We start from the raw sequence: 14,531 nt of genomic DNA on the forward strand, positions 1-14,531 counted from the left end.
GTCACTAAATGCATATCTCTTTGCCGAAAACTAAAATTATGGATTCTACGTTCTACACCCAGAAAAAAGTGCCTTCGAAACTAAAGGAAAAAACCTTTCCACAGCCTTTAGTATAGATCTGGCTGGGAGAGATGACTCAATTTTGGGCCCTTTATGCTAACTCCTTATGGAGAAAACATTTGGGAAATTTCCTCTTACAAATTGAATCATCTCTCTGGAATCGTAAACAAAACAAAACAAAAAATGCGCGTGCGCACCCTTCGCCGCCATTTGTTGCCGAACAAATAAATTCTTGTGAAACATTTTTCTACCATCCCATGCAACATATACGGGTCGGGCCGCAGACATGCACAAGGAGAACATGAAAAAGAAACGCCGTGATTTGGAGCAGGCGAGTATAGATGCCGCTTCAGATCTGCTGGATACAGATAGCAATGCAACATTTGCAATGGTACATATTTATCTTAATGTTTTTTCTAGTTTTGATTTTCATGTGCTTTACAATGATAATCCCATTGGTCATTGTTGCTTTTTGTTTTTTATTTGGTTTTATAATGTACATATTTAAGAGGTTTAACATTTTATGGAGTTTCTAGGAATAAAAAAATCGAATTGAAAACAATTGTACAAAAGAGAACTAAAAAGTGTAACTTTTGGTATTAAATTGTACTAACGTTCGTATATAACTACTAAAATAGAAGCAGTCAGTACCCTCCCCCCACCTTTCCCATGAATATTTGTGGAATACCTGTATTAGAGCTCGGCCGAAGTGGGGTTTTCGGGCCGAAGCCGATGTTCGACAAAAAAGCAGTAATCGGCCGAAGCCAATAATTTTCCTCAATTTGTAATTAATCCTTATCCTATACTAGTGGGTCAAAATTGCCCAAACCAATTTTATATGAGTATTATTTCCACTTAAAACTTCTTAACATTTAATGTTTTTAATGTTTTAAGCTGAAATAAAAAAACAACAACAATGCTTAAACAAACGAATGGTTAAAACAAAACGAATGGTTTTTATAAGAATTTTATTCTAAAGGCCGGTACTATGTTCATTCTTGCGAAAAAAATTTAATAGAAACCATTATTTTGCACATAGAAAGCGGCGTTTATTTAAGTAAAAATGTTAGGTTGAAGTGACAGCCCGATTAAGTGTCAGACTCACTTAGACTATTCAGTCCATTGTGAATGTGTTTATTTAGGTAACAGGGAGCGCTATTTAACAGGGAGCAATTTTGAATTAAGTTGGTGGTTGCTGCTTGCTATTACAAAATTAACATTTTATTTTTCCTTGGGCAACTGATCTGCTATTCCTTTGATCCTTTGTATATTTTCGGAACAAAAATATGATTCGTGTTTGCGTTATAAACCCACACAAATAGTTTTAATAAATAAATTATTTCTTAATTCACATTGCAAATGACGCCATGCTATAAACGTCAGATTTTCAACTCGAAAAAAAGACAAAGTACCACAAATGGAAAAAATTTCGCTAGTTTTTCGCATTTTATGGTTTTGTATGGAGTTTCAACGCGAAAACCGAACAGAGTACCGGCCTTAAAGAACTAGTTGAGTTTAAAGCTATGTTTGGCTGAGCCCTATAAAAAAGTTCCCTATTCTCTATAAGTGTATTAAATGAATAAATTTATATTAGGCAAATTTTACTCACTAATACATGTTTTTTTAAGTGCAGGATAAGGGTTAAAGAAAAGTGGTGTGTTTTAGTTCAATATTAGCAATTTTTTTTAACAAAGGCTAAATAAAACAATAAAAGGTAATTCAGTCCATGTCTTATGCTAACAGGTTGGCTGATAAGTCCCCGGTCTAACAAAGAAAACACATTTTTTTTATCAAAATTCGTTTTTATTATTCAACATAGTTCCCTTCGATACAACGATTATAACGGCCTTCCAAGTTTTTGATACCATTTGGTAGTACTCCTTCGGTTTTGCCTCAAAATAGGCCTCAGTTTCGGCGATCACCTCTTCATTGCAGCCAAATTTTCTCCCTGCGAGCATCCTTTTAAGGTCTGAGAACAAGAAAAAGTCGCTGGGGGCCAGATCTGGAGAATACGGTGGGTGGGGAAGCAATTCGAAGCCCAATTCATTAATTTTTGCCATCGTTCTCAATGACTTGTGGCACGGTGCGTTGTCTTGGTGGAACAACACTTTTTTCTTCTTCATATGGGGCCGTTTTGCCGCGATTTCGACCTTCAAACGCTCCATAACGCCATATAATAGTCACTGTTGATGGTTTTTCCCTTCTCAAGATAATCGATAAAAATTATTCCATGCGCATCCTAAAAAAACAGAGGCCATTACATTGCCAGCAGACTTTTGAGTCTTTCCACGCTTCGGAGACGGTTCACCGGTCGGTGTCCACTCAGCCGACTGTCGATTGGACTCAAGAGTGTAGTGATGGAACCATGTTTCATCCATTGTCACATATCGACGGAAAAACTCGGATGTATTACGAGTTAACAGCTGCAAACACCGCTCAGAATCATCAACACGTTGTTGTTTTTGGTCAAATGTGAGCTCGCGCGGCACCCATTTTGCATAGAGCTTCCGCATATCCAAATATTGATGAATGATATGACCAACACATTCCTTTGATATCTTTAAGGCCTCTGCTATCTCGATCAACTTCATTTTACGGTCATTCAAAATCATTTTGTGGATTTTTTTGATGTTTTCGTCGGTAACCACCTCTTTCGGGCGTCCACTGCGTTCACCGTCCTCCGTGCTCATTTCAGCACGCTTGAATTTGGATACCAACCAATTATTGTTGATTTCCCTGGGGCAGAGTCCGGAAACTCATTATCAAGCCAAGTTTTTGCTTCCACCGTATTTTTTCCCTTCAGAAAACAATATTTTATCAAAACACGAAATTCCTTGTTTTCACTTTTTTCACAATAACAAAAGTTGCTTCACAAAAGACGCTCTATCCCACAAACTTTTGGACTTACAGACGTCAAATCTTGACACGAATCATTTGAAAGTTGGTACTGTATAAAAATAATATGCATTTAATACTAGCCAACCTGTTAGATTTCCAATTTCAGGCAAATCGGATAGAAAGTACATTTGAAGGTTGGTACTATATAAAAATAATATGCATTTAATACTAGCGACGCCATCTATGTGTCAGACCGGGGACTTATCAGCCAACCTGTTGTGTTCCCACTGACTCGTGTTCCTCATTCGTTTTTCAAAAACATATCACCGTTCGCACCGAGTTGAAATGTTTTAATTTGACGGCTGCCATGGAAACTCGAAATTCCCATATGCTCTAAATTCAAATATACACACCGTTGGCTCAAATAAATATCGCGATCGCAAAGGGAAAACATTTCTTAAGTTGTTGTCACATTCATACGTTCTTCAAAGCCTTTTTTTATTCGTTTTTTCTATGAAATTTATTTTAATAATTCGACATATATTTTTAAAAGAGTATCATAGACCAAGAAAATATAGAGACACACCTTGATAATTCACCATGGTTTTGTTTATTTGCAGTGCGCAGTCATTCCACTCAATTGCGCAGTCAAGTGACTCAATTTATTTTTGGAAAACGAGAATAACCGTATTAATTAGTCAATTTGCATTACAAAAAAGGTGTGGATGAATAGTATTTTATAAACTTTCACAATATTTGGTGTTTCAACGAGAGAACAAAGGAAAGAAAACAAATTAAAGCCAAATTAAAAAATCACTCAATTGCAGACGAAAAAGAGCCATCTACGGTGTGCAGACAAACTACAGCGCTGTGAATTCACTTGAGATGTCTATACCTTCCTTGGTCTATGAGAGTATGTTCAGTCAGATGATATTCCAAATTAGGGGCGTTTACATTATAAAACTTACGTGTTTTGCAGGAAAACTTGTCTTTGAACTTGATTTTTTGTATGGGGAAAACGTTTTGAAATGCTTATAAAGGGAAAACATTTCAACCCCCAAAACATGCTTGGTGAGAACGGCGTATTATAATATTCTTTTACAACTAACAGACTTTATATTATTTAAAATTCAGAAGTTTGATATTATAATGACTAAAAAGGATTTTTCATATTTTTTACGTTTTATTTGTGCTGGGTGTTTTGACTGAGACAAATTCAACACTTGGACAATTCAATATGAAATAACTTATTCAAAAAGCTACGGCTTCGGTTAATCGGCCTCTGACGCCGAAGGCCGATTATAAACTTTTGGCCAAATGCCGAAGCTGAATGCTTCGATCGAGCTCTAATCTGTATGCAATCCCTAAACCTAACCTAAGACACTGATTGATTCTAAACAATGGCCAACCTTATATACTAAACCTTATACTAGCTACAATCTTAATATTCTTAAAAAGTGTGAAAAATAGGAACATATATTGTATTTGTTACTCCTTAATAAGATTTTATGGCCTCGCATATGCGGAACATTGGTGCTTTATCAGAGACCGCTGCACATGTAATGTGTTTTCATTTTTGTTTTAATCGCTTGTCATAAATCTTATATATCCTAAATTCACATATCGCAGATAGAAAGCTGAACATTCTTCGGTCTGCCAAATACACATGAAATTATAACAAATATTATTACCTACCAAAACTATGTCTCTTATCCTAAGCAGAATACATATTTTTTTAACAAATTGTATTCTAGGTTAAATTCTTATAGCGTAATGCGCTTTACAGACTATCAGTTATTCCGGACGGAATGTCGGTGTTTGTAAAGAATCTTACAATCTGTCGCATCGATACGACTTGTCGGCGATGACTAAATAATCGGTAAATGTGTTATCGATCCCATAAACATGCAGCAGTATCGATTATGCCTTCGGACTTAACTTATCATGTGCACAATATATGGGATATGTTCGACACGAGCATTGTCGTCCGGAATAACAGATAGTCTGTAAAGCGCATAACACAGCAAATCTTCGTATGTCCAAGTGACCGATCTGGCTCTTTCGGGGATTTCTTGGTCAATGCAGCATGTCCTTCCTTCTCCTTGTTACTGCAGCGTTGTGTAAAACGAACTCTGTACATCGTAGCATTCCGGCGGTAAATGATTCTCTTCGTGTCTTGGGTCTATTCGACAAAACTTCTTCGCCTCGTTTGGTCACTTAAGTGGTGGATTATAGAATTCCTCGCCATATTGTTGGACACTCCTTCTTGAGCCCATGTCGTGTAGCTGTTGCTGTTTCTGCAACAGCAGTTTATCTTTCCACCTCTTGAGTCTCCATGTCATATTGACTCTCAGACGAAAAATTTTCTTCCTATAAAGATAAGAAAGAAATATTAAAAGAATCTTCTAGAATCTCAGTTGCTTTGACGCATTTTTGTGGTTCCTACACATTTTGTTCAGTTGCGGCTGGAGCAGACTCTTCATCGGCTACTCTTTCGGCTTGCGTAGCAGCAGTACCATGAACTTCATGTCTACGCTCCTCGTCGTGTGCCTTTTTAAGACCTATTCCGATAGACCCAAACAGTGGGATTCATATCAGAGCTCATTCCAATGGAGACTCATTCCCGCATCACTGGCGTTTCTTTTTGTGTGGCAACAGTATCATTAAATACACTTTGTGTAGGTTCTTCCTATGGTGACTCTTTGGAACTATTCCTATAGAACCAAATAATAGGTTCGATATCAGAGCTCAATCCATTGGAGCATGCTTTCTGCATCAGTGGCTTCTCTCTTGGCCATTCTTTATTCATGATGGCTTCCCTCTTGGCCATTCCTTTCATGATCTCTTGTCTATTCCACATCAGCACTATTTCCTGTAGAGACTGGTTCTAATCGTTTTAAGGATTTCTACACTAATATCGTCGTACAGATCCTTCATTACCTCACAAGTGGCAATCACTTCCTCGGAATCCAAAACGGCAACCATCATCCATTATATTTTGCAATTTCTCGAATTCATTTTTCAAACCATATTGGTGACGAAGATGACCATGTCATTAGTATTGATTAGGTCGGCCAAAATCCTCCGTAGCCTTCGTCACTTGTGGTTTCAGTGTAATTTCTCTATTAGAGATTGCAACCTTTATTTGCTGTACGGTTTCACAAAGGTCTATATCGCGAACCTCAAAACGAGGAAGTCCCATTTAACTCGCTATGTACTTATTATCTATCCATCCATAACTTAGAATTTTAATATTGATTTTTTTCCGATTTTCGCCAGATTACCTTTAGGTACTTTGCCATTTGCGATAGTTTAGTTGATCCCGCTAGCGTTCTTTATTCGCCGTTCAGACTATGAGTTTATTCGGATGACAGTGCTCGTGTCGAACATATTCCAGATATTGGCCACACTAAAAGTTAAGTCCGACGGCATAATCGATACCGCTGCTTATTAATGTGATCGATAACCCATTTATCGATTATATAGTCATCGCCGACAATTCGTATCGATTGGCCATATTGTAAGATTCTTTACAAACACAGACATTCCGTCCGGATAAATTTATAGTCTGGATGGCGCATTAGCTACTTTGGCATAGAATCATCATCGTTTCAAAAGATGAATAGGACATAATTGTCATTCCCTTCGACGTGGATAATTTGATCGTTGGTGCCACTTTGTTCGTAATCGGGCCGCTCTCTACGAGATTTTGCTTATTTGAATCACTCTTGAGGATAGTAGTAGGTCTTTCTAATTTCAAACTTTTGCTCTTGTGGATATCTGATCATTTTTCCTAAAGAATTGTGTTCAAAGGTTCTCATTCGGAGCATTTTGCCTTGTCAATTGGTTTGTCTTTTCCACTTTGCGTCGATCGGTTATTGGCTTCCAGTACTAGCACTACTCCCTTTCCGGTAAGAATCTCAAGAGTGGATTACTCTCCGTTTAGGTTTTTTGACATCAGTTAAAGTCAATGGGACCCTCGAGTCTAGACTAATAGAAAAAGTTTCGTTATATTAACGAAATGTGTCGTTAAAAGTCAGCCAATGAAACAAATTCGTTAATACAACGAAAATTTTCGTTATTATAACGAATTTTCTGTCAATCAACGAAATGTTTCGTACTATTAACGAATATTTTCATTGTATTAATGAAAATGTTTCGTTATATCAATGAAAATTTTTTGTTGGCTGACTTTTAATGAAATTATAATGGTGTGGACATTTGGACAGAGTAGTCAAAGTAAAGGTTGAGTTACATATCATGCGTTAATCCGTGCGTTTACGGAAGGGTTGATATTTTTCAGTTTGAAGCATCCTAACAAAACTGTTGCTTTCAAAGAGAAAATTCAATTCTTCAATCAATGGACGCATTAAAGGATGGTATGTAACCCAACCTAAAGCCTTAGAGGCACTGTGGTGCAATAGTTTGGATTTCCGCCTTACATACAAAGGCAGAAATCGAACACCAAAGAGTTTTTCAGCGGTGGATTATCTCCTCTCAGTAATGTTGGTGACATTTCTGATTTTTTTCAAAACTTATCTGACTGATTTCTTTTATCCGTCACTCAGACTTGGATATAAAAAGAGATCCCTTGAGCTAAATATGGAATCGGGCAGCACTAGGTTAGGTTAGGTTAGGTGGCAGCCCGATATATCAGGCTCACTTAGACTATTCAGTGCATTGTGATACCACAGTGGTGAACTTCTCTCTTATCACTGAGTGCTGCCCGATTCCATGTAAAGCTCAATGACAAGGGACCTCCTTTTTATAGCCGAGTCCGAACGGCGTTCCACATTGCAGTGAAACCACTTAGAGAAGCTTTGAAACACTCAGAAATGTCACCAGCATTACTGAGGTGGGATAATCCACCGCTGAAAAACTTTTTGGTGTTCGGTCGAAGCAGGTATCGAACCCACGACCTTGTGTATGCAAGGCGGGCATGCTAACCATTGCACCACGGTGGCTCCCGGCACTAAGTGAAAAAGTTTACCACCTGAAATAGCAGACTGCCACCATAGACCTTTTAATACATAGATGACCCATGTGTGTCAAACTATGTTTGACATTTCCGAAGATTAAGAAGAAGCGAGAAAAATAAGAGCACCCTTACAATCTCTTTCGTTTTCCTTTTTGTAGTTTGCCAATTTTACACAAAATTAGAACGTTTATGATGCAACAGAGGATTTATAAATAAATGAATATATTAACAGTTCATATTTGAACAAAAAATTGTGACCAAAACCGCGAAAATACGAAATTTAATTTTGAGCAGCATTGCTCTTTACGAACAACACAAAAGCAAATGCGCGAAAATTAATGTTTGGGACTGACTCTTTACGAAAAAATCAAAACGAAATGTCAGAAAATTATTTTTTGGAACTGACACATTTATTTTAAAGAAAATAGTGAATCATCAATGTATTATAAGGTCTATGACTGCCACTATACCGATCTCAACCTAATCTAATTGGGCCTAAAAAATAGCGGGCTGCCACTATTTCTAAACTAGAAATCATAAAATTTACTGAATTACGCAAAACATATGAATAAAAAATCAATAAATACTCCATGAAATGTTAAACAAGACTATGCTACTCGTAGTTACTGCCAACCAATTTTATATTTCTCTTCATAATTTCTTTCAATGTTTTCATTCTAATATTGGCATAACGAAATTCTTACTAAAACATGATCACCTCTTTTTATGTCTCTTCTTACCAACTTGTTTTCTGCCTACATCTTCATGGTCTGTATATCAATCAATCAATCAATCAATCAATCCATTATCCTTGCTCGAATACCAAATGCATTCATAATACATGCCACAATTCATCAATCATCGCTAATGCTACAAAACAATATATTTAAACATTATCGAAAAAAAATAAAATTATGTACAATACAAAATCAACATATTCTGGAAAAAAAAAATAATCGATCGAATAAAAAAAAATTAAAAATCATCTGCTAATTTTTAAATTGAACTAATTGGTCTAATGACATAACATTCATGGAAAATCACACATAAAACTCTCACAATCAACTTAGAAACCTTTGGTACGTCATCCGGGTGATCCATTGGCATTGGAAAAGTTGCGACAATGTGAAGTGCATATGCAGGCGCCTAAACGTCCCAACTGCTGCAAGACTTGGCTCTCGAAGTTCCCCACAAGGTAAGCCAGAGAGTGTCGACTTGACTTGAGACACTTCTGAAACTTAGAAAATTCGTTACGTTGTTGAATGTGAATGCCAATGAATTTTGTTTGGTTTCGCTTTGACTTTAATTTTTGAATTTTAGATTTTCTTTTTGATGTTGTGATTTGTTTTGCATTCTAACAAAAATTTAAAACAAAAAAAAAAAACAAAAACTAAAACCTAATAACATTTTAATCTAAAATTAATTTTCTAACGATTGAGTATATGTTTTTGCTTCTCAATGATTCTGTGATCTATCAGATTTGTATGATTCTTGTTCATTGCTCAATGATATCTTTGGAAATATCTATTTGTTTACATTTATAAATATTTTTGCTCTAACTTTTTATGTATGTTTAATTTGCTATAATCTATTATTAAATAAAATGCTTTGTTGTTATTCAATTAAGATTAAGTTTTTGAATAATATAATAAAATTGTTAATTGTTCATTAAACGTAGATGTTGGAAAAATGTTCTTTGTATTACTAAATTATGATAAGCCCATAATTTGTTTGTTTTATTGATAAGTTTAATATTTAATAGTATTACCTGTAATATTTGTTAAATCCTACCTATTAAAAATTTTATATCAACGAATTCATTGTTCATATTTAAAAGTTGCTCGGACAATCATTCATATTTTATTGAGGTTAATTGTTTTATCCAATTAAAAAGGGTTTCAGTGATTTTATTTATTTATTTAAAAGCAAAAAAATTAACTCACTTAATTCATAAAAATTTACCTTGGATTTAATGAGATTTTTGCATATGCCAGGATCAATTTTCATCTTTCATCACTTTTAGTAGACTTGTTAATAATGTTAGAAATTGAGATTCCCCGAGTTTGTCTTATTTTTTAATCAAAGTGTTGGTATTAACTTAATTGATCCAATTGAAATGTCTTCCATTATGAAAATGATAGTATCAATTACAGTTTTAATTGGCATCGAAAAATACTTGATTAAAAGCAAAAAAAATTGGATGTTCTTCCAAAGGCACAACTTTAAAAGCACTTACAGAAGATGCACTCCCAACGATGTTCTTTATTTTAACTACCCAGGAAGTTCTTTTAATTCAATTTTTTAAAACTTGTTTTTTTTCATACTTTTAATGGGTAATTTTAACTTTTTTTTGTTTCAAATAAGTTAAAAACAGAGTAAGAATTCATAAAATGGTACAAATCATTTAAATTTTGTTGAAAAAAATTCTAAATCCAATCTGAAAAAATTGTGAATTTTTGAAAATATTTGAGGTCAAACGTTTCAGACAAGCGTTAGAATCCATTAAAAATTATAAAATATTATAAAAATTATTTATTTTACAAAGTAACAGGTTGGCTGATAAGTCCCCGGTCTAACAAAGAAAAACACATTTTTTGTCAAAATTCGTTTTTATCATTCAACATAGTTCCCTTCAAGAGCGATACAACGATACCATTTTGGTAGTACTCCTTCGGTTTTGCCTCAAAATAGGCCTCAGTTTCGGCGATCACCTCTTCATTGCAGCCAAATTTTTCCCTGCGAGCATCCTTTTGAGGTCTGAGAACAAGAAAAAGTCGCTGGTGGCCAGATCTGAAGAATACGGTGGGTGGGGAAACAATTCATGAATTTTTGACATCGTTCTCAATGACTTGTGGCACGGTGCGTTGTCTTGGTGGAACAACACTTTTTTCTTCTTCATATGGACTGTTTTGCCGCGATTTCGACCTTCAAACGCTCCAATAACGCCATATAATAGTCACTGTTGATGGTTTTTCCCTTCTCAAGATAATCGATAAAAATTATTCCATGCGCATGCCAAAAAACAGAGGCCATTACTTTGCCAGCGGACTTTTGAGTCTTTCCACGCTTCGGAGACGGTTCACCGGTCGCTGTCCACTCAGCCGACTGTCGATTGGACTCAGGAGTGTAGTGATGGAGCCATGTTTCATCCATTGTCACATATCGACGGAAAAACTGGGGTTTATTATGAGTTAACAGCTGCAAACACCGCTCAGAATCATCAAGACGTTGTTGTTTTTGGTCAAATGTGAGCTCGCGCGGCACCCATTTTGCACAGAGCTTCCGCATATCCAAATATTGATGAATGATATGACCAACACGTTCCTTTGATATCTTTAAGGCCTCTACTATCTCGATCAACTTCATTTTACGGTCATTCAAAATCATTTTGTGCATTTTTTGATGTTTTCGTCGGTAACCACCTCTTTCGGGCGTCCACTGCGTTCACCGTCCTCCGTGCTCATTTCACCACGCTTGAATTTTGCATACCAATCAACTATTGTTGATTTCCCTGGGACAGAGTCCGGAAACTCATTATCAAGCCAAGTTTTTTCCCTTCAGAAAACTAGTATTTTATCAAAACACGAAATTCCTTTTTTTCCATTTTTTTTTCACAATAACAAAAGTTGCTTCACAAAAGACGCTCTATATCACAAACTAATTGACTTACAGACGTCAAATTTTGACACGAATCATTTGAAGGTTGGTACTATATAAAAATAATATGCATTTAATACTATCGACGCAATCTATGTGTCAGACCGGGGACTTATCAATTAAAAAATGTTTTAACTAATACTACGTTCGCACTAGACACGAAATCCTCGTAAACGAGTATTTTGGCCGAAATCCTCCTAGATCTCAGTAGATTTGCAATAGGCAAATATCAGCTGGCTTGTAGAGGATTTCAACAATATCTCTTTCAAAATCCCCTATACTGCCTTGTAAAACTTTGGTTTTAGTACTAAAAATGCGCTTTCTGCAACCCTGTCCCAATTTTCCTTGTTGATGAATGTGTGTGCGTGTACACATACGGATTTGTGTTTGTATTGATATATTTACAAACAGCTGTTAAATCCTCAAATCTACCAAGTCTCGCTATTTTGCCAGTCCGAACACTTGAGATTGATAAATAGCGAGATAAATAGCGAGATTACGTGTCTAGTGCGAACGTAGTTTAAAATGTAAATTACTAAAAAAGGTGGCTTGTTCACAAATGTTATTGCACAATTAAAAAATACTAATTGTTTTTAATGTTTGAAGTTATATAATGTGTACCATTTTTCTATTGTCCATTTGATCGGAGTGAATTTATAGTTTTATTCGGATCAGCAAAAAATTTCAGCAAATTACTGAATTTTCTGCAGTATGTCTGCTGTTCCAAAATAAAAGATTGTTTCCTGTTTTAGCAAAAAACTGTAAATTGTAAACAGCAGCATTTCGTTTGCTGAAAAACAGCAGGCAGCGTTTGCTATTAATAACAGACTTTTTTCTATGAGTGTTTGAAATGCTCCAATTAGTAATAACTTTGAATTTCATTTTTTTTTTTCGAAAAATTAGTCACAATAAATTGCTATTGTGAATCGAAGAAGCGTCACTTTATCTGGCAACATCGGCGCGACTTGCACCAGAGAGAATGAAAACACAAGAGGACGAAAATTGCTCTTCTACAAAAACAACAAATGTCAACCGTATAGTTGTCGCACAATGCCTGCAGCTTTGGTATTACCAACGTTGCAGTCGAAACGCTGTTTTGATAAATAGTATATAAACGCATCGGCAGTTATAATTTCAAATTGTCTGCCAAAAAATTTATGGAATGAAAACATTTATAAAAAAGAAAATTTGTTACCACACACAAAGAAGAACTTGTCAAAAACTATACTATAAAAGCATACTATTTTACCTAATTTACTAGTATGAAATACGACTTCAGAAGTTTTTTCGGCAAGGGATACCGAGATGAACTGTTAAAATTGTCACTAGAATGTCAATAGGGCTGTTTTCTTTTAGCACTGGATACCCTAAGCCGTGAAGGACTGAAAGAAAACAGAGTACTCGCTTATCCAGAACATCTCCAAAAATATGCAACACTGTCATCAGCTGTTTAAAAACAATCACAGAAAAGAAGTTAAATCTTGCATTTTTAATATATGAAATGCTCCAATTTGTAATAAATATTTACTGCTGCGATTATTTATGACACTGTACCACTTTGAATTACATGTTTTTTGATAAATTAGTCACAATAAGTTGCTATTGTGAATCACTTTATCAAAATACAATCCGGCAACATCGGCGCGACTTGCACTGATGAGTTGTTCTGGATAGAACACCAGTGCAACGATGTTCTGGATAGCCCATACAAATGTTGCATCCAGTGCTAAAAGAAAACAGCCCTAATGCTAAATCATACAAATGTTATCTCGGTTATTTGAGAAAGCATTTCTAGGCAGAAATTAAAAAAAAAAATAAATAATATAAAAAAAATAATAATAATAAAAATAATAATAATAATAATAATAATAATAAAGTAACCAAAAATGTACTGTTTCTATTTGCTAAACTATATTGTGAAATTAGTAAAAGGGAGGCAGTGGAAATAATACATTTCCCATATTTAAATTATCGCTTTTTCCAGAATAACCCCAAATAAAACTCAAAATGTTTTATTGCTATATTTATTTTATTTTATTAAAGAATTTAAAGCCATAATAAATTATGATATTAAATGAGATAGGTACTAACAACAAAGGTTTTCGACCTATTATTGCTATAAGGTGGGTATTAAGTTCGAGTTTAGCCGCTAAAATCGTAATTTTTTCACGATTACTTTTCGTTAATAATCCATTTTAAGGAGTACAAACTTTGTGAAAATTTGTTTTGGGCTATTCCCCATCAAGTTGTAATAAAATTTGCAACAAATTTGTATAATATTTTGCCTTTTTCTTACTGATTTAGTTTTCAATTTAGCGATTTTAGCGGCTAAACTCGAACTTAATACTCACCTATATTGTTGAAATTTATTACACACGAAAAACATAAAACGTTACAATGACAATTTAAAACAAGTATATACAGCAGTAAGTTCGGCCGGGCCGAATCTTAAATACCCACCACCATGAACCAAATATTAGGGTTTCCTTTGAAATTTCAGGAGGGCTTGAGGACTTGACGACACTTCCCGAAGATAAATTTAAAGATTTCACCTATGAAGACTATATCAGATTCTGGATTTATAAGAACCATTTTTGTTTGAGTTTTAGAGGAATCATTAACATCTTTTGTAAGTGTGCAAGAAAATTATAAAATAACGTCTTGATTTGAAATCTTAAATCTGTAGAAGTAAAATCTGGAAATTTTACATTGAGTTTCAAGCAATTTTCATGATCAGTGCGCCTTCTACACCCTCAAGAAGTGAAGTCGGTCTATATGGAGGCATTACCAAATGGACCGATAAAAACTTAATCCGATACACGTTTTTGTGAGCCTAAAAAACCAGAATATTTACAATTTCAGGCATATCAGATAAAAACTACGGTTTCTAGAAACCCTAGGAGTTAAATCGGGAGATCGTTCTTATGGGGGCTATACTAAAATATGGACCGATACTCACCATTTTCGGCACACCTCTTTGTGACCCGAAAATACCTCT

The 14,531-nt window shown here is 35.1% G+C and overlaps 1 protein-coding gene across 1 annotated transcript; it reads left to right on the plus strand.

Annotated features, from left to right (window-relative positions):
- The first annotated feature begins 344 nt into the window (after positions 1-344).
- LOC142239915 (glutamate-gated chloride channel-like) lies at positions 345-9,162 on the plus strand. The gene is made up of 2 exons (XM_075311657.1): positions 345-451; positions 8,947-9,162. Exons 1-2 carry the CDS (start codon positions 347-349, stop codon positions 9,073-9,075), a joined length of 234 nt encoding a protein of 77 aa, XP_075167772.1. The 5' UTR covers positions 345-346; the 3' UTR covers positions 9,076-9,162.
- Positions 9,163-14,531: the final 5,369 nt, after the last annotated feature.

The sequence above is a fragment of the Haematobia irritans genome, chromosome 1, assembly GCF_050003625.1.
Source record: "Haematobia irritans isolate KBUSLIRL chromosome 1, ASM5000362v1, whole genome shotgun sequence".
NCBI classification, from domain to species: domain Eukaryota; kingdom Metazoa; phylum Arthropoda; class Insecta; order Diptera; family Muscidae; genus Haematobia; species Haematobia irritans.

What these genes read in the sequence shown, in the direction of transcription:
- LOC142239915 (XM_075311657.1), top strand. Translation starts at nt 347, where the DNA reads ATGCACAAGGAGAACATGAAAAAGAAACGCCGTGATTTGGAGCAGGCG. An exon ending in GCAATGCAACATTTGCAATG is followed by an intron (nt 452 to 8,946) that starts GTACATATTTAT and finishes CAATCAACTTAG; the next exon opens with AAACCTTTGGTACGTCATCC.